The sequence below is a fragment of the Thyridium curvatum genome (assembly GCF_004353045.1).
Source record: "Thyridium curvatum strain D216 chromosome Unknown NODE_43_length_354360_cov_84.162100, whole genome shotgun sequence".
NCBI classification, from domain to species: Eukaryota; Fungi; Ascomycota; class Sordariomycetes; order Thyridiales; family Thyridiaceae; genus Thyridium; species Thyridium curvatum.
The window spans coordinates 76,064-94,701 of NW_022156798.1; the positions used below are offsets into that span (position 1 = coordinate 76,064).

The 18,638-nt window shown below is 58.4% G+C and overlaps 8 protein-coding genes across 8 annotated transcripts; 4 read left to right on the forward strand and 4 right to left on the reverse strand.

Annotated features, from left to right (window-relative positions):
* Positions 1-212: 212 nt before the first annotated feature.
* E0L32_007179 (uncharacterized protein) lies at positions 213-2,099 on the forward strand (the record flags this gene model as incomplete). The annotated part of the gene is made up of 3 exons (XM_031141894.1): positions 213-410; positions 476-770; positions 892-2,099. The coding sequence occupies 3 exons, from the start codon at positions 213-215 to the stop codon at positions 2,097-2,099; spliced, it is 1,701 nt and encodes a 566-aa protein (XP_030993775.1).
* A 2,053-nt stretch (positions 2,100-4,152) lies between these two features.
* Positions 4,153-7,316, forward strand: E0L32_007180 (uncharacterized protein; the record flags this gene model as incomplete). Its single annotated transcript, XM_031141895.1, has 9 exons — positions 4,153-4,201; positions 4,261-4,439; positions 4,499-5,320; positions 5,413-6,030; positions 6,100-6,193; positions 6,252-6,300; positions 6,365-6,456; positions 6,513-6,760; positions 6,873-7,316. 9 exons carry the CDS (start codon positions 4,153-4,155, stop codon positions 7,314-7,316), a joined length of 2,595 nt encoding a protein of 864 aa, XP_030993776.1.
* A 535-nt stretch (positions 7,317-7,851) lies between these two features.
* Positions 7,852-8,814, reverse strand: E0L32_007181 (uncharacterized protein; the record flags this gene model as incomplete). The annotated part of the gene is made up of 3 exons (XM_031141896.1): positions 7,852-8,547; positions 8,613-8,666; positions 8,734-8,814. 3 exons carry the CDS (start codon positions 8,812-8,814, stop codon positions 7,852-7,854), a joined length of 831 nt encoding a protein of 276 aa, XP_030993777.1.
* A 1,513-nt stretch (positions 8,815-10,327) lies between these two features.
* Positions 10,328-12,466, reverse strand: E0L32_007182 (uncharacterized protein; the record flags this gene model as incomplete). The annotated part of the gene is made up of 1 exon (XM_031141897.1): positions 10,328-12,466. One exon carries the CDS (start codon positions 12,464-12,466, stop codon positions 10,328-10,330), a length of 2,139 nt encoding a protein of 712 aa, XP_030993778.1.
* A 567-nt stretch (positions 12,467-13,033) lies between these two features.
* Positions 13,034-13,342, forward strand: E0L32_007183 (uncharacterized protein; the record flags this gene model as incomplete). The annotated part of the gene is made up of 1 exon (XM_031141898.1): positions 13,034-13,342. One exon carries the CDS (start codon positions 13,034-13,036, stop codon positions 13,340-13,342), a length of 309 nt encoding a protein of 102 aa, XP_030993779.1.
* A 186-nt stretch (positions 13,343-13,528) lies between these two features.
* Positions 13,529-14,376, reverse strand: E0L32_007184 (uncharacterized protein; the record flags this gene model as incomplete). Its single annotated transcript, XM_031141899.1, has 3 exons — positions 13,529-13,943; positions 13,996-14,118; positions 14,186-14,376. 3 exons carry the CDS (start codon positions 14,374-14,376, stop codon positions 13,529-13,531), a joined length of 729 nt encoding a protein of 242 aa, XP_030993780.1.
* An 814-nt stretch (positions 14,377-15,190) lies between these two features.
* E0L32_007185 (uncharacterized protein) lies at positions 15,191-16,129 on the forward strand (the record flags this gene model as incomplete). Its single annotated transcript, XM_031141900.1, has 1 exon — positions 15,191-16,129. One exon carries the CDS (start codon positions 15,191-15,193, stop codon positions 16,127-16,129), a length of 939 nt encoding a protein of 312 aa, XP_030993781.1.
* A 220-nt stretch (positions 16,130-16,349) lies between these two features.
* On the reverse strand, positions 16,350-18,135 carry E0L32_007186 (uncharacterized protein; the record flags this gene model as incomplete). The annotated part of the gene is made up of 4 exons (XM_031141903.1): positions 16,350-16,570; positions 16,631-17,642; positions 17,705-17,745; positions 17,805-18,135. 4 exons carry the CDS (start codon positions 18,133-18,135, stop codon positions 16,350-16,352), a joined length of 1,605 nt encoding a protein of 534 aa, XP_030993782.1.
* Positions 18,136-18,638: the final 503 nt, after the last annotated feature.

Below are 18,638 nucleotides of genomic sequence, written 5' to 3' on the forward strand. Positions count from 1 at the left end.
CCAGAGCCCGCCCACCAGCTATCACATCAAAGCACAGTAATATACTTTGCCCTCTTGGGAACAGTCATCGCTCTCTGTCAGAGGCACACGACTTGGACCGAGTCGGGACTGGCCCTGCATTACATAAGACGAGAGAGAGAGCGCATTCAGCGAACCAGAAAGACGGCCCCGGTCTTGGCATCGAGCACAGACCACCTCTCTCAACCGCAACCATGTCGTCCACCGGCACTCAAACCCAGGATTCCAGCGCACAGTCGGTCAGCTCGGCCGCGTCGAATGCCAGCAGCACGCCCGCGCCGTCGACCTCGGCCACTTCCACCTCGCAGCAGTCTACCTCTAGCCAAGATGACAGCCTCGTCTGCCGCTGGAACCAGTGCAACGAGCGCTTCAATGCTGCCGAGACCCTTTATGTAAGTCGAGCCCTTGACTCACTCACTCACTCACTCACGCGCACAACACTGACCCGGCCCCCCAGGACCACATCTGCGAGCGCCATGTCGGCAGGAAGAGCACAAATAACCTCAACCTGACTTGCCAATGGAACTCGTGCCGCACCACCACCGTGAAGCGTGATCACATCACCTCTCACATCCGTGTCCATGTACCGCTCAAGCCGCACAAGTGCGACTTCTGCGGCAAGTCCTTCAAGCGTCCCCAGGACCTGAAGAAGCATGTCAAGACCCATGCCGATGACTCGGTCCTCAACGGCCGCTCTCCTCAGGACCAGAGCGTCGGTCTCGGCGGCGCCTACCGCACCCATCCCGGCAAAGGTATGTATACACTGTTCCTTGCAGGCCCTCCCCTACACTCTCTTCACTCCTCCTCCCCTCGTCCGGGCATTTTCCGTCTGCTCAAATTATTATTTCAATTGGAGGCTAATACGCCTCGCAGCTCCTTCCAGCTATTATGACCACAATGGCCACATTCGTACTAACACGGCCGCCTATGGTCAGCCGCACCCCAACGGACACGCTAGTTACTATTCCCAGCCTGCCCCGTCCTACGGAGGTCCTCTGTACTTCCAGCAGCCCCTGAACCCCCGCAGCGACTACCTCGGCCACCAGGCAGCTGCCTATGATGCCCGCAAGCGTGGCTTCGATGACCTCAACGACTTCTTCGGCAGCGCCAAGCGCCGCCAGGTCGATCCGTCCTCCTACGCCCAGGTCGGCAGGTCTCTGCTTCCCCTGCACGGGGCTCTGGCCATGCAGACGGGCGGCCTAGGCGCAGAGTACATGGCAGCGCCGCCACCTCCCAGCGTCGTGCCTGTTGGCGGCCCTCCCTCCCACGCAGGACCACTGGCTCAGCACTACTATCTGCCTCCCATGCCCAGTCTGCGCACCAAGGATGATCTCACGCAGATCGATCAGATTCTGGAGCAGATGCAGACCACCGTCTACGAGAACTCTGGTTCGCCCCCGAACCCGCACTACCCTCACGGCTTCGACATGCGTCACCAGTCGCCCGCTGCACGCCCCACCATCGTCAGCGACCACTACGCTGCCAACGTCTCGGCTGCCCATATCCAGTCTCCTATCACGGCTGTCTCTTCATCCCATAGCGGCTCTCCTGCCGTCACTCCTCCGTCCAGCAGCATGTCCTACACCTCTGGTCACTCGCCAGGCGCGTCCTCCTCGGCCTTGTCGCCAGGCTCTCGCCATGGGTCCACCACTGCCGTCGCCTATCCCAGCCTCCCCGCTGTGACCAGTGTCGCCTATCCCGGCTCAACCCCGACCTCGACCCTGGGATCTAGCTTCAACCCTATCGAGCGCCGGCTGTCTGGTGGCATGCTCCAGGCTGCCAGCCGACACGGCAGAGAGGAGAGGTCTACCACCCCCAAGGCTAGCGAGTCCGCTATGTCGTCTGTCAGCTCTCCCTCCGACGCCTCGGACTCGAGCAGCGAACCCGAGTCTTATGAGACCTGGGTGCAGAACGTCAAGCTCATCGAGTACCTCCGCGAGTACGTCAAGGATCGTCTCAAGAGGCACGACTACGAAGAGACCAGGGAGCAGCATCGCTACGATCCCATGTCGATCGACTCGCACAAGGAGAAGCCCGCCGAGCGGCCATTGTACCCCTCGCTCCGGATGGCTGCCGACTAGATTGAGATTATCCGGTGCTCCTTGGTGAAGATATCCTGTACATAGTCCGTTTCTCGCCTTTGACACTTGAGTTACGGTGTGGGTTGATGATGGCTGCATGCATTCTGTTGTTTTGGGGGGTTTGCACTCCGCGCGCTCTATTTCCAATGATATGACGAGAGCAGGTTCTGGACAGGCTGGGAAATGTTTCAACTTTTCGTGGGCCATCAAGGGGCCATGAGCATGGGATACCACTCCTTTTGCGCGCAAAAGCTGCAAAAACAATAGTACATAGGCGTTTTCAGGTTGGGTGTCAAAAGGTGTTGCGGTTTTAAAGAATGAATACGAATACGTTTTTGTTGTGGTGTTAATCCAAGTATCATTTCTATCAGAAAACAGTGTTTTGCTTGCAGTGAACGTGTGAAAATTTGTCTCAATTTATCACAAGGCCAGACAGAACAGCAGGCGATACCTTTGAATGAAGCGAGGCGTGCAGGCGGCGCAGTGATCTACAAGTACAGTCCTTGTGTGATGTGACCGGATATCCTCGCGGCCTGATGGTTTGAGGATGCCCAAAGACATAAGTAGGCCCGATCCTCTGGATGTAGTGACTAGTTACGACTTGAAGAGGAACATGGGGTGGTCTAGCGATTCGGAGATTGGAAGCGAGAATGCGGAGAGCAGTCCCCCGTGCCTGACGGTTGGGGAATGGCGGCGGGAGAGCGGCAAGATGGTCGTGGAAGGCCGGGGTCCCAGCTTCCTAGCGGCGGGGTCTCAACGGCGATGTTGTATTATTCGCGCCGTACATAAGACACACGGATGACTGTACCTACATATCGATCCTACCTACCTTCCTGGTCATAGGGCGCCAAGATCTACGCAGCTTCACGATGGGGAGTCCAGCTTGGCAGGGCCTGGACTTTCAGAGAGCCTGTCTGGCTAGCCGCAGATCAACAAATCTTGCTTACCTGCTCTTATCTCAAGCATCTATCAACTCCTCGCCTTCTAGCCGTTGTGATCCGGCATTCTCAAGATTCGCAACTGCCAAAGTCTGGTCCGACGGACACCATGGACCTTGACGACTGCACTGTCGTGCGTAGATCTCACAGCGGCCTGTGTCAGCAACCCGCCTGCCGTGGCCTGGGCCGCAAGCAGGTATCATTGGCGGCGGCGGGTAGACATGTGCGAGGGCTTTGCCGCAGTGCCCCCCCCCATCTCTCGATGCAACTGCGCGCTTTGCACCTACAGGGGTAGGCTACCCAGGTTGACGGTATGGCGGAAGATCCATCCGTAATCACTCGCAATCTACTGGCTGCTGGCCCGAACCCAGATCGGCGTGTTTCCTGTTTCCTCTTCCAGGTGTTGGGATGGACCTGAAAATACTGGCCTTTCCGAGGGGGACTGTCCATGAAATGAAGACTCTCTCACAAAGAATCAAAGAGCACACAACCTGGTAAGGGCGAGCCCAGGTGTCTGGGAGCACACACGGCAGCCTGCTTGGTGAGACGGGCTCGCTGATACGACCAAGACTGAGGTCGCGGCTGGCCAGGAACCCTTGGGCCTGGGCGGACACGGTCGGATGCTTGGCATTGATGATCTTGTTCTTGTCGTAAACTGCCTTGGCCCGCTTCATCGGTCCATGCGCCGTGCAGCGTGGCCGACCTCTCGATCCCGTCGCTCCCGTGTTCTCGACTTCTCCGCAGCGACGGAGCCTCTGTCCTTCTTTGTCTCCCACTTCCGGTGCTTACCCATGCTTACTTTCCCTGACGGTTACATTGGGGACTCTGGCTCCAGCTCCGTGACAGGGTGACCTCGAGCCAATTCCCACCTGTCGGAGAATTGCCGCCCTCGCTGCCCTGTCCCCCGAATTGCCTACTTGTACTTCTCCAGCATGGAAAGATCTACGCATGGTCCTCCCCAGCGGGCCACCCCGGACCTTGCAGAGGTGGCCTGCCGTGAGCAACGTTAAATTGAGGGCCTGCCGCCTCGATTCCGTCGAGATGAGCTCTCGTGCTTCTCAACGCCTTTCCCTCCACATCCACGGGATACTGAACTTCGCGTCCGGGTCGACATCATGAAGGCCGTTTCCCGAGTCTTGACGGCTGCTCTAGCCGCGGTATCGTGTAAGTGTCCCCGTCCGTTGTTGCGTTACTATTATCCCTTTTTAACAACATTTCCCTAGTCTTCGGTTCTGCCCTTGCACAGAGCTCAACGCCCACAACCTTCACTGATGCGGATACTGGCATCATCTTCAACACATGGTCCGTCCCTGAGAGCTCGACCAAGGGCGGCCTGACCTTTGGTGTGGCACTGCCGTCCGACGCCCTCTCTGTTGATGCTACCGAGTTCATCGGTTATCTGGTATGACTTGAATACTTTCAGGACCATCGGGTGAGCAGAGGCTAAATAGAACTCTACAGCAATGCTCCTCCAAGGATGCAAAACAGACTGGCTGGTGTGGCATGTCTCTAGGCGGCCCGATGACCAATAACCTCTTGCTCATGGCCTGGCCCAACGATGGCAAGATCCTGACCTCGTTCCGCTACTCCTCTGGGTACAGCATGCCAGATGTCTACACCGGCAACGCCAAGCTCACCCAGATCTCCTCGACCATCACCGACAGCCACTACACCCTCATCTTCCGGTGCCAGAACTGCCTGGCCTGGAGCATGAACGGCAGCAGTGGCAAGGCCTCGACCAGCAAGTCCCTTCTGGTTCTCGGCTGGTCCCAGGCCTTCCCCGCGCCGGGAAACCCCAGCTGCCCCGAGCAGATCACCCTGCTGCAGCACGACAACGGCCAGGGCATCTGGGGAGGCCAGCTGAACAAGGACGTCGCCAACCCTTCGTACACGGCCTGGGCTGCCCTCGCGACCAAGACGGTCACGGGTAGCTGCGGTGGTCCCGTCACCACCTCTATCGCCGCCACGCCCGTCCCGACCGGCACCACGTTCGACTACGTCGTGGTCGGCGGGGGCGCTGCTGGCATCCCCATCGCGGACAAGCTCAGCGAGTCCGGCAAGAGCGTGCTGCTCATCGAGAAGGGGTTCCCTTCCTCCGGGCGATGGGGCGGTAAGCTTAAGCCGACGTGGCTGGACGGCACCAACCTCACGAGGTTCGATGTCCCCGGTCTCTGCAACCAGATCTGGGTCGACTCGACGGGCATTGCTTGCACAGACACCGACCAGATGGCTGGCTGCGTCCTCGGTGGCGGTGCTGCTATCAACGCTGGTCTCTGGTGGAAGGTTAGTGACTTCGCTCAAGCGGCCCCCCCCTTCTCCTTCTCCTATGACATTCGTAGCAATGTATGCTGACTGACTGTAATCCAACCCCGTAGCCTTACACTCTGGACTGGGACACCGACTTCCCGGCCGGCTGGCGCGCGTCGGACATGGCCGCCGCCACCAAGCGCGTCTTCTCGCGCATCCCGGGCACCGACGCGCCCTCGGCCGACGGCAAGGTCTACATCCAGGAGGGCTTCGACGTGCTGGCCGGCGGCCTCGCGGCCGGCGGCTGGAGGCAGGTGAGCGCCAACGACGCGCCGGGCCAGAAGAACCGCACGTTCGCGCGCACGCCCTACATGTTTGCGCACGGCGAGCGCGGCGGGCCCATGGCGACGTACCTCGTCAGCGCGGCGGGGCGGCCCAACTTCAAGCTGTGGATGAACACGGCCGTCAGGCGCGTCGTGCGCGACGGCGGGCACGTCACGGGCCTCGAGGTCGAGGCCTTCCGCGACGGCGGGTACGTCGGCACCGTCAACCTGACGGCCGTCACTGGCCGCGTCGTCCTCTCGGCGGGCACCTTTGGCAGCGCCAAGATCCTCATGCGGAGCGGCATCGGCCCCAAGGATCAGCTGCAGGTCGTCCAGAACTCGTCGGCGGACGGGTCGACGATGATCGACCAGAAGAGCTGGATCGACCTGCCTGTTGGGTATAATCTTATTGATCACACCAACGTGAGTTTGTTCCCCTTGACGATCGATCATATAGGGGAAAATGTCGCGGTCACTGACGGATAGGCATAGACTGACACTGTTGTCTCCCACCCTGACGTGGTCTTTTATGATTTCTACCAGGCCTACACTGATCCCATCCCGTCGGACAAGGATCACTACCTGAGTAAGTCAAGTCGGGCTTGTTTTCATCTCGCCCAGAGAATTAATCAATCTCGGCGCAGATGGTCGCACCGGTATCCTCACCCAGGCTGCTCCCAACATTGGTCCTATGTGAGTACATCGCACTCCTGAAGCACAAAGCAAGTTTCTGGACTGACCCGACCCCTTTCCACAGCTTCTGGGACGAGATCAAGGGCTCCGATGGCATCGTCAGGCAACTCCACTGGACTGCTAGAGCCGAGGGCAGCGCCGGCGTACCTAACGGAAGTACGTCTTCTTCCTGGCGCAAGCTGTATGTGTGATTTGTGAACATCGCTGACCAGCCACCTCAACAACAGAGGCCATGACCATGAGCCAGTACCTCGGCCGCGGCATGACCTCGCGCGGGCGCATGACCATCACGCCTGCGCTGTCGACCGTCGTCTCGACCGTGCCCTACCTGCGTGACCCGCACGACACCGAGGCCGTCATCCAGGGCATCAAGAACCTGCAGGCCGCGCTCAGGAACGTCAAGAACCTGACCTGGAACTACCCCGACGCCAACACCACCGTCGAGGACTTTGTCAACAACGTAAGTGTCCTCCTCCCCTCGTCTCTCTCCTGCCATCCTACCACTCACAACCCCCCACCAAACCTCGCCTTGTCTGCCCGGTGATATAACCTCTGACGAGACTGGCCAACAGATGCTCGTCTCGTACTCGAACCGCCGCGCGAACCACTGGATGGGCACGGCCAAGCTGGGCAGCGACGACGGCCGGCTGAACGGCGGCACGGCCGTCGTGGACCTCGACGCGCGCGTCTGGGGCACCGACAACCTCTTCGTCGTCGACGCCTCCATCTTCCCGGGCATGGTGACGACCAACCCGACGTCGTACATCGTCATCGCCGCCGAGCGCGCCTCGGAGCGCATCCTCGCGCTGCCCGACAACCGCGCCGCCAAGAGGTACGGGCAGTGCGGCGGCAGGAACTTCAACGGGCCGTTCCTCTGCGAGCCGGGCACCAGGTGCACGGCGCAGAACGAGTACTACTCGCAGGTGAGCTTTCGCTTCTCTTCCTTTTCTCCTTCGGCCGTTATGGAGAGATGCGTTGGGTGCGGATGTGCTGACCTTGTCTCCGCCGCGATGTAGTGCCTGTGATTGCTTGAGGAATGACTTCAGAGGGAAATTCATAAGTCCGAGACCTGCATGGGTGGTTGGTTGCATTGACTTCCGGGGTGGGATGGGCTCTTCAATTCTTCTTGTACATAGTTGGTCGTACCGCAATGAGAGAGCGTGATCCCGAGACTTACACGAACAAGCGTGGGAGAATAGCTGACGGAAGCTCGGCAGGATTTACCTTGATGTTAACAATGCACATCCTCCTTGCTCTGGGACTTGCGAAAAGCTATCCGTCCGTCCGTCTGGGTTTGATGGATAGCCAAGTACTTCTGTCGGCAGCACGTCAACGAATCTGCCCATCACTTGTAGGAAGCCATCTTTCTCGAGAGGGCCGGCATCAAAACACATCATCACGCCGATTTACACTTTCTGCACGTGTCTACATTTCTTTCGTTTCATGACCAAGTTCGCATTAATCACAGCCTAATACACACACGTCGTGTAAGAAAGACCTCCTGCCCGCGACGGCGAGAGAGAAACAGGACCGCTTGACAGCACTCGGCACTTAGTAGTCGTCGCCGGCCTGGTCCCGCCTGTCCCGGCCCTTGCTCTGAAGGTTGTCGCTGCCGAGCACCTGGCCGGCCTTCTCGAGGAACTTGCCGACCTTGCTGTCGCCCCCCGACGAGCTGTTATTGTTGTCCGACGATCCATAGGTGTTACCCGACGATCCATAGGTGTTCCCGGACGACCCATAGGAATCCGAGCCACCAGTGCGGTTGGAGGAGCTGTTGTTGTTGCCCGACGATCCATAGGTGTTCCCGGACGACCCATACGAGTCCGAGCCACCAGTGCGGTTGGAGGAGCCATAGCTGTCGTCGTTGGCCGAGGAAGACCCATACGAATCAGAGCCTAGGCCCCCAGAGCTGGCTCCGGTGCGCCCGGATGACCCATATGAATCCGAGCCACCAGTCCGGCCACTGGAGCCATAGCTGTCGTCGTTGCCCGAGGAAGACCCATATGAATCAGAGCCTAGGCCCCCAGAGCTGGCTCCGGTGCGCCCGGATGACCCGTACTGGTCACTGGCACCAGTTCGGCCACTGGAGCCATAGCTGTCGTCGTTGCCCGAGGAAGATCCATACGAATCGGAGCCTCGGCCCCCAGTGCTCGCTCCCGTCTGCCGGGACGACCCATACGAATCAGACCCTACCCCTCCGGTGCTAGATCCATACGAATCCGAGCCGCCAGTGCGGTTGGAGGAGCCCTGTCGATTCCTTGTTAGTTGTTGATACTCACAAGGGTTGGCAGTGCCAGATCTAGGCCACATACATAGCTATCGTCGCCTCCGAAGTTATTTCCACCGCTACCTCGTCCAGACGAGCCCTACCCTTGTTGTTAGTCGATGGCATTCAGAGAGAAGGTTTGGGAATGCTAGAGCTAGGCCACTTACATAGCTATCGTCGCCTCCGAAGCTATTTCCACCCTGCTGCCGGCCGCTAGACCCGTAGCTGGAATCGTCGTTGTAGGACATGGTGTAGACTCGGTCTTTGGTTGTGATTAGGGTGTGTGTGTGTGTGTGTGTGTGTAGGTGTGCTAGTGAATGGAAACTGTGGATGGAAAGACCAGAAGGGACGCGTAGGAGAAGGGTGGGCAGGGGAGGGGAAAGGACAGCTTCTTATTCACGATCGTGATCCTGTGCAGGAGGGAGAGGGGTAGACTGGAGGCTTCTACGTCACACGGCTTGGGGTGCGCAGCCATGGCCGAACCTTGTTCTGGATCGCAACATGCCGACTGTGGGCACAATGGTGAGATGAGATGGCGTCAATCGGCCCAGCCGGGTAGGGTGGACTCCAATGAAGGTTGTCTCTGGAGGGAGGAGGTTGCCATGGTAAAACGGGTATGAGGACTTCCCGTCCCGGAGTTGGCGATGGGTACGGTACCTCAGCGAGGGAGTGATCTGCCATATCAGATTCGGGTACTGGGACCCGGCAGCTGAGGGTCGTTGTACTTGGCAGGGGAAGGAGGGTTGACATCACGTCGCCCGAGCCGGGGGCGCACTACGGGTTGAGGTACGGAGTAGCTACCTGGACCCGGCCATGTAGCTACCTGCGCTCTCCGCTCGACTGCATTAGGAATCTTGCATGCAAAAGTACCTCCATCAGGGAAAAGGACACTCTTCAGCTTGGTTTTCCTGATGGTGGTGGCGATGGGGGAGATGGTCTCAGTCTGAAAACAAGACATGGACCCATGGCGTCAGCAGGGCAGGGCCCAGATCGACGTTCTTCAGCACGGCATGTCAACGAAGAAGCGAACCTGGCGCAAAGCATCGCCGCCTCCCCAAGCCCCCGAAAGCCAAGACATGAGCGGGAGCGGAGGGCTCTCCGTCTGCTTCGGGGTCGAGACGGTGCCAAGAAAGGGTTCAAGTGGTTCCCAGATTTGCAAGGAAAGATCGCGTCATGGGTCAATTGGGGTTCGGTCGATGGAGCTCCAATGGACCGGGATCAGGGGTACATTTGGGACTGATCAGGATCCGTACAACATGCGAAGAACGTCGTACTCAGAACGGGCAATGCAGGTCTCTCTCCAGTCGATGGATGGGTGGTGTGGTGGGAGCTGGCAAGCTGGTTTGGTACGCAGCTTTACCAGGATCCAGCTTTGGACAAACCTGTCTAAGAGAACGCATTGCAGGACTAGTGCTGCATGATGATCTCGGCGGGGAAAGGGTTTGCGGGCCTGGGGAGCTGCGGACCACTAACCAGACAGCCTGCCTCCACATGGTGCCCTTCTGCTCAGCTGGGCAAGGGCAGTAAGGGTGACCAGCTACTTGTAGATTGCGCGGCAATTTCCAGACTGTGCACTCTATACGACGCCATGGTGGGATGGATTGGGATGGGTTGTGATCTCGTAGCTCCAAGCCTGGGAGATAGGACGGAGACTCTACTCTAGAGAATAGTACAAATCACACAAGTTGGGTATGTACTCCGTATGCTTGGTAGTAGGCGTAGTATTGTACCAGTTATGTACATGACATAGCTAGCTGCCATTCACAGTCTACTGCCGGTGGTCGTGTCTCGCTGCGCCGGTAGAGCACCGCTCATGAGAAAGCGGTCTTGAGCATGCGCTGTGCCAGACGCCGGGCCGTGGAGAACCAGCGCTCCTCCTCCCTTGGTCCCCCACCACGCAACCCCGATTGCCGCTCTCTCCACGTCCATCTCGCCGCTGACCAATATGTCCCAGAATCTCTTCTTGGCTGCCTCCCTCATGGCAGGGTCTGCAATCTGCCACACCGTCTCGGCCGTCACCGTCATCCACTCCTCCACGATATCCAGCGCCAGGAAAGGCAGCGCGTCGATCATGGTCAGGACCAGCGCGCTCTGCTCGGATGTCGGCGCTGGCACATGCCCGAGCGCCTGCTGAGCTTCCTCATCAGCCGTCGGAGGCAGAGGCGCCGTGGCAGCTGCCATAGCCTTGATACGGACCATCTCCAAGAGGGTCTCCGCCAGCTCTGGGTCAGTCGCCGAGATGGGGAACGGCGGTGACAAGATCTGCATCATCGTCTTGAAGGCCACACGGAACTGTCTCGGCGATATATGCGACGGGAAAGACGAGAACAGTGCTTCGGCATAGAAGGGCGCCAGCCTCGTGGTGATGGCAGCATTCTGAGGGCACGACATTACTGACAGGACGGCGCTATGAGCAGCTTCGAACAGATCGATCATTCGCGGCGACATGGCGATAGAAGGATGTGTAGTCTCGGAGGGAGACAAGTACAACATAGCCGGCTGCACTATCAGAGCGTCGCATACCTCGGGCGATAGCACCAGCGAGAAGTGCTCGGCGAGATTGAGGTAGAATAGTTCAGACGTCAGGCGAACCGGATTACCGGTGCCGGGCCCCGTGATGTGCGGCATGATCTCTCGCAGGAAAGCAGCAGAAGCCTCCGGATAGCGCACAAGAGTGTCGATCGAGGCCAGATACGTAAAAGTGTAGACCTGGAACGCATTCGCGCCGTGGTTGGAGGATATGAAGTACAAGTGTCGGAATATGTGAAGAGATTTCGTAGCCAGAGATGTCTCAGTCACAGCACTGCGTAGACGAGGGTCGAGCAACGACCGGGTAACGACAGCCTGCAGGACCATGACTGTCGAGTAGAGTATCTTCTTCAACAACTGCCACAGCACTGGCCAAGTGCTTGCCGCAGTCTCGGGGCCTAGAGCGGTGCTTTGTAGAGATATCTCTAGAGTCGCAAGGTTCCCGCTGACATTCCACTGGTGTTCGAGGGTACGAGCAAAGGTGAGGAGCGCTTCCTGAGCAGCGAGGACAATTTTGGGGTCGTGGGCTCGCTCGATCGCAAATGCGACTAGCCTTGACAAGGGACCTGCGCCCGCAACTAAGGGATTGGATGAGAGCTGCTTCAGCGCCTGGAACGACGGCGATGAACTATGCCAATGGATTTGTTGATTGGCATGCCTGATATCCGTGTTGATGTGTCCCAGAAAGATGCCATTATGAAAGCCATCAGGGCCTATCATTGATGCGACTGCTACCGGCAACAGCAAATCGCAGTCGATCAGACTCTGGGAATGCTCCGACAACAGCGGAAACGCATAGTTGAGGGCCAGCACCACGGCCCCAGAAGCCTGGGGACCATCTCTCCCCTGCGATTTGAGCGCGAGATTTGCCGCCGTGACCACTGCCTCCTCGAGTGTGTGTCGCATCCCCTGGGAAAGCGATCGGCGTTCCTCGCCCTCGAGGCCCATGAGCATGCCCGTGAGAATCAAGAGATGTTGCCATCGAGCGGAACGATCGTCGGCGCCTTTGACCACAGCTCTGGCCCATGCCTCACTAGACAGGCCACTACCACTCACGTTTCCACCGACGGGGGCGGCGGACGCAGTAGTTCGGGGCTGGTTTGCCGCGTCCAGCTCGTTGCGGCGCACGTGAATCGCGGCCGTGTTGAAGATGCTGATCAGGCGCAGACAGGTGCGCAGACCCGGATCGGGCCGGTTCCATATTGCTGGTGCCGTGAGGAAGTGCGAGGTGAGGAGAGAGAGGTTGAGGGGGTTCGAGAGATGCGTCAGGAGCGTCGTGGTGGTGCCGAGGATCTGGTCTGTCTTTGCCTGGTCGTGGACGTCTTGGTAGAGGCGGAGCACCGTCCCGAGCAGGCGCTCGAACGACGACATGGTCACCCTCAAGGAGGCCGAGATTGCGTAGCGACTTGCTCTCAGATGTTAAATGATGGAATTGCACACATTGCTAGAGGGCAATGATTGGGAACGGGTTCGGAAAGTTGACGCTGCAGGGTGTTGAGATGCGAGATGTTGATCAAGCTCGGCTGAATCGCAGTCGCTGTCACCTGAAGTCGTGACTGGTGTGACGTTTTGCCGAGGCAAGGGACAGTAGGTACAGCACCTAATAACCTCCACACCTGGCGCGCATGTTAGGCTTGGCAGGCCCCAAAGCACCCATCCATGGATGGATCCCGCCAAACGGGCACCCTAAGAGAGATCCACTCGCCCCCAAATTTGGAGGCTCGACAACGACAGCATTGGATTGGAGCATGCATATTGACGATCTTCACACAAACACAGCACCTCCTTCAACCTCGAGCTCGGAGACGAATGCAGCCTTGACAGCCCGACCCCGAAGCGTTGGCGCTGCCGACCAGCGCCTTGCACACACGGTCCGGCGCACGGAATCACGAGTTACCGCTGAGCTGAGAACATATTCTCACTCGCAGTCCTGTCAACATGTCGCGAATCGTCGGCTACCCCCCGGCCGACTACGTAACGCCGCCCTTCCCGGCGCTCTACTGGCCACCGCAGACACAGCAGCTAGATGGCAGCCTCTACTATCTGTCTGATATCTGGCGCTTCACCTTGCTGTGGACCATTACCATCTTTGCGATTGTCCATCTGATATGCGCCAGCGTTGCTCTGGCCATGCAAATCGGGAACAAGCAGACGAATTGGCTTTACATGGGAAGCGTTCCCATAATATACTGTATCGTGGCCGGCGTCGAGGCTTTATTTGCCGGCAGCATCGTCGGCTTGGTGTGAGTAATCATTACTCGTCTCTCTGGTCATGTTCTCATCGGAGACAAACATCTAACAACATCACAAATTTCCAGCCTCGGTGCGGTCTACAACGCCGGCTACTTCTGGATGTCGACCTGGATACCGTTCATCTGGGGCTGGATCAATGTTCTGGTGCTCATCATATCCTCATTCTCTATACAAGGCGGCCTATGAAGTGCTCTTGAAACTCTCGCCAGTCAAGATCTCAGCCTCTGCCTTCTGAGCCTCGGGGGCGTCGATCTTTTTCAGAACCCTTGCCGGGTTGCCGACTGCAACCACAAAAGGCGGGATATCCTTGGTCACGACCGAGCCGGCGCCGATGGTGGTGCCTCTTCCGATCGTTACACCCGCGAGGACGGTGACATTTCCTCCCAGCCAGCAGTCCTCGCCAATGTTGATCGGCGCGCCGCTCTCGGGGCCGCGGAGGCCGTTGCGAAGGAAAGGGTCGATGGGATGCGTGCCACTATAAAAGGAGCAGTTGGGCCCCATGAGGGTGCGCGCTCCGACAGTGATGGGGCAAGTATCGACCCAGGTGTTGTTTGTGTTGATGTACACATTCTTTCCGAGTCTGCGACGCTGGGCTCTGAGCAAATGGCATTGGGTAGCGACACCAACCATGGGGATATACGCCTTACTTGACATTATATCCATAGTCCATCCTGGTCGGCCCATCCACCCAGGGAAAATCTTCCAGCAGAGCGTCGTCTTCCTCCGGGGTGGCAGCGGGTGGAGGAAGCGGGGACGTGTCGTTGACGAGACTACACGCAAGCAAGCTGAGGTTAAGCAGGGCCCTGCTTCAGGGGACTGTGTGTCAGGGCCACCTACTCTTTCCAGAGTTCAAGATACTCCCTGCGAGAGACGTCGCCCGCCGCGTTGAAGCGCTGGTATGCCGATTTGCACCTTCGACGTTCGGCGATCAGCTCCGGGGTGAAGCAGTAATAGAGCTCACCAGCCTGCATCCGGCGCTTGTTCTCTACAGGGTCAATTGGCTTCCCATCTGGTGCTCGAGCCGCCATGGTGATGGTTGTAAGGAATAGTCCCGCGTATCTCTACCAACACGGAATACTGCCACGGAGTGAGTCCGGATAAGACCACAACATGAGAATATGCGTGAGCAAAATGTTAATCGATGCACCAAGGCACACTGTTCAGTGTTTGAAAGGTGCAGCTAATGTTGCCTCGTATCGTTTTCGCGTCTCTGCCCTGATCCTGTCAATCGATCTTCTAAGCCCCACCCACAAGTGAGGCAGTGTTGTACTTGTAATTGAACCTCCCTCGATTCAGCAGCGCCGCCTAATCCGCCTGTGCTGTGGGGTGATGAGCTGCTGTCTGGAGGGGCCGGGGCTTCTGAGTTCAGGGCCTGCGTCACTGCTACATTTGCAAACTCCGCCTGATTGGACCCCGTAGCTACAGGGAGCTCCGTTCGGCAAACAACTAAACTTGACCCCCTCGGGCGCTACTTTGATATCGGCATCAAACCAACAAAGAAACAATCGGCGGCTCCCTATTGTCCTGGAAGCAAACAGCAGCACCACATCACAGAAAACTTCTCCTTCCGGCCTCCTACCTCCAACTCTGTGTTTGCTTCCGTCGAATTCGTGTCTTAAAAACGGAGAAAGCCCGAGGGCACAATGGATAGCCCTCCGGATCAGGGCTATCCCGGCCGTGGGAACGGGAGGTAAGAGCAAGCGGTTTTCCTTTATAAAGATCACAGTATCTGGTACATTGCTCTTGGAACAGAGACATTGGGACTTGCACCTCGAACATTCAGATACATTGTCCCTTCTTCATCGTCCTTCTACCAGTCTATCACGCAGCACGCCCACCCTCATGCGCATGTTCAAGCTCGTAACCACAATGCCCGACCTCCTCCCCCACCCCTCCGCCGATTCCCGCACCACCTCCTCCGCAGAACCACCGCCCTTCTCGGGTCAACAAGCTGACAACCGCCGCTCCGAAAGCCCACCGCTGCTCACGACCGAAGCCGCCTTCTATCAGCAGCAGCGCGCCTTCGAAGAGGCCGCCGCCGCCGCCGCCGCCCGCGACTACGACCCCGACGGGCCCAGGTCCCTCGCGGGCATCGCCCTGCGCTCCTTCTGCCTCGGCCTCACCGCCGCCCTCGGCCTGTCCCTGTCGGCCTACCTCCTCCTGGCGGCGCGCCCCTCGGCCCCGCGCCTCGGCCGCCTGCCCCTGTTCCTCGCCGCCCTCGCGGCCTTCCACTTCCTCGAGTTCTGGACCACGGCCCGCTACAACGCCCCCGCCGCCAAGGTCTCGTCCTTCCTCCTGCGCGCCAACTGGCCGGGCTACGCCGTCGCCCACGCCGCCGCCGCGCTCGAGTGCCTGCTCGTCGCCCTCGTCTGGCCGGCGCGGGACCTGGCGGCGCCGCTCCTCCCCGGCGCGGGCCCGCTCCTCGTGGCGGCGGGCGGCCTGCTCGTGCTCGTCGGCCAGGCCGTGCGCAGCCTCGCCATGGCCGAGGCCGGGCGGAGCTTCAACCACATCGTGCAGCAGCAGAAGCGCGACTCGCACGTGCTCGTCACGTCGGGCGTGTACGCCTACCTGCGGCACCCGAGCTACTTTGGCTTCTTCTGGTGGGCGCTCGGCACGCAGCTCGTGCTCGGCAACGTCGTGTGCTTCTGCGCCTACGCCGCCGTGCTGTGGCGCTTCTTCTCGGCGAGGATCAGGCACGAGGAGGAGTTCCTCGTGCGCTTCTTTGGGGACGACTACGTCCAGTACCGGAGGAGGGTAGGCGTCGGGATCCCGTTCATATGACGAGGCATCGGCAAGGCAGCATAGACTTTTATTTGTTCGCCCCGACATAGAACGTTCAAGGCACAATATTAAAAGCATTGTTTCATTACTGCACGGTTCCCAAACCCAGGTAGTGTGTCCTGACGAACTCGGGGATCTGATATATGTGGTTCAGATGTGATACTATAAGCTTCCATGTAAAGACGAGCAGTAGTAGGACAATTAAGTAATAACGCAATCCCTAACGAGCGACTGGGCCGGAATACTGCTTGCTCACACTCCCAAACTTGGCCTGCCAGGTGTAGAAGTAAATCAGCGCTGCTAGCGGCTGGCCAAAGATCGTGAATGATATCCAGAAAGTGCAGTTGCCAATGAGCCTCCCTAGCGGCGTCTTCTTCTTCTCGAACCCGGACGTGAGAGCGATGAGGAACAGCTGCAGGAACATGCCCCAAAAAGCAACACCTTTTGTCGTTAGAAGTTAGCAGATAGAGTCATACTCGGGGCTTTGGGAGCGCTACGTACCTATGATATTGTGCGTGGGCACGCCGACGAGGATCTCGTGCAAGACTCCCGAGATGAAGAAGACCATGACACTAGCGGCCGCGGGATGCCAGCCCCTGCCCAGCAGCGGGTAGAAGACGTGCCTCTTGAAGAACTGGTAGACGGGCTTGTTCCACGTGCGCCAGTACGTGCCCAGGCTCTCGCTGTTCCACCAGTCGTCGTAGAAGGCGCGGTCGCCGAAGCGGGTGACCTCGGCGAGGGCGTTGAGGAAGGACTGGAACAGGGCGAAGAAGCCGGCCAGCCAGATGACGAGCGAGATGGTCGACAGCTTGAGGACGCGCTCGACCAGGGCGGCGTAGTTGCGGGAGGCGATCTTGTCGAGCGAGTTCTGCAGCACGGGCGCCGCGTACTGGGCGCTGGCGAACCAGATGAAGACGCTCAGGCAGAAGACCTCGGCGAGGCGCTTGATGACAAAGATCCACCTGATCCTGTCGGTCCGGGGGTAGGCGGGCTGGTACACCAGAGTCGGGGCCCACCAGAAGTAGCACAGGTTGCTCATCGTGACGTTCTTGGGGTAGGGGCACTGCGCGTAGATCTCGGGCAGCGCCTCGAGCTCACCCTTGACCGGGTGGAGGTACGCATGTCGAAGATCTCGGTTCGTAAAGGCGTACGAGGCGGTCTTGAGCCAGACGATGACGGCGTGCATCTCCGTCAGCGTTCCGATAAGAGGGTGGTGGATGTAGTAGTAGACACAGTAGGTGGTGATGACCAAGGCGGCCGTGACGTTGATGGCGTGCGCGAGGGCAATGATCTTCCAGGTCGACAAGAACTTCTGGTACTCATCCTCTGTGGGACTCGTGGTGCCGGTCCTTTTGACAGTCTTGTTGCGAGTTACTTCGGCTTTCTGTGCGGCGAGCCACTCGATGCAGTAAGCGGCAAAGAGAAAGCCGGGGATGGCGAGGTAGAGCCCCAAGCCGAGCATGACATCTTGTCGGCGGAAATCATGACATTTGACGCAGATGAGAACACCATACTGTCGTATTCTTAGCTTGATCCTTATCGTTTGACAAATCAACGGATTTTGTCTGAATTTACCTTCTGTATGTTCTCGATCATGAGACGCAGGTTGCCAGCCACTGGGGTTGCTTGTAAGTGAGAGAAAGACTTGACAGGCGATGAAAGGATAGAAACGTACCGAGAACAATCACCATCAGATTCCGGAACCCCAAGAAGCTGGGCGAGGACATGGAATCATGGCTCAGACACGACGGTTGTGTTTTTGAGTGCATCGCGGCAATATGGCGATATTTTCGCTGAAATGCCTTGCGGAGTTCGATGGTTGCATCATCGGCGGTCCCCTCCTGTTTGGCCTCGCCACGCTTCGGCTCGAAGCCATTGCCTGCGACACCGTCAATTCTGCCAATGTTCTGGGCAGACTCGGGGATCGAGCCATTGGTACCGGCGATGCGCGCGGACAAGCGGCCGTGGCTGCCTGTGTCCAGGCTGGTGACCGTTGCCGAATTCATGGCTCTCTCTCTGCGCGGGCGCCTGCGCTGGATGCCAGTGACGCAATCGGGGTTTGGTTCCAAGGTTGCCGTTGTTGCTGTTGGACGAAAGAAGCGAAACCAAGCAAATTGGCCTTGTAGAAAGGACAGGAGCTCTGCCAGAAAGCAGCGCGTCGAGGGGAAGGGAGAGCGAAGGAGGATATAAGTCTTTTCAAAAGGGGTGGCGAAGACCTCCGTGCTTCTCTCGGCGCGACTCGGGTGGGATTATGTTATGTCTCTTCCCAGTTTTCGACGCTGCATGGGCGCCACACCAGCATCCCGAGGGCCCTGGAGTGTAAGTGGAAGAAGTATGAAGGGTGCCACTCGCCCATTCCTCGATTACCGAGAGCGTTGGGAGAGATTGCAAGCTGTGAGACCAAGGGAAGAATCCAATATCGTGGAGTAATCAGACAAATCCAAAACGTAGCCTGTGAGCTTTGGAGTTTGGGGCCTTGATGGAATGCGGTTGACAGAACAGCGTGGGG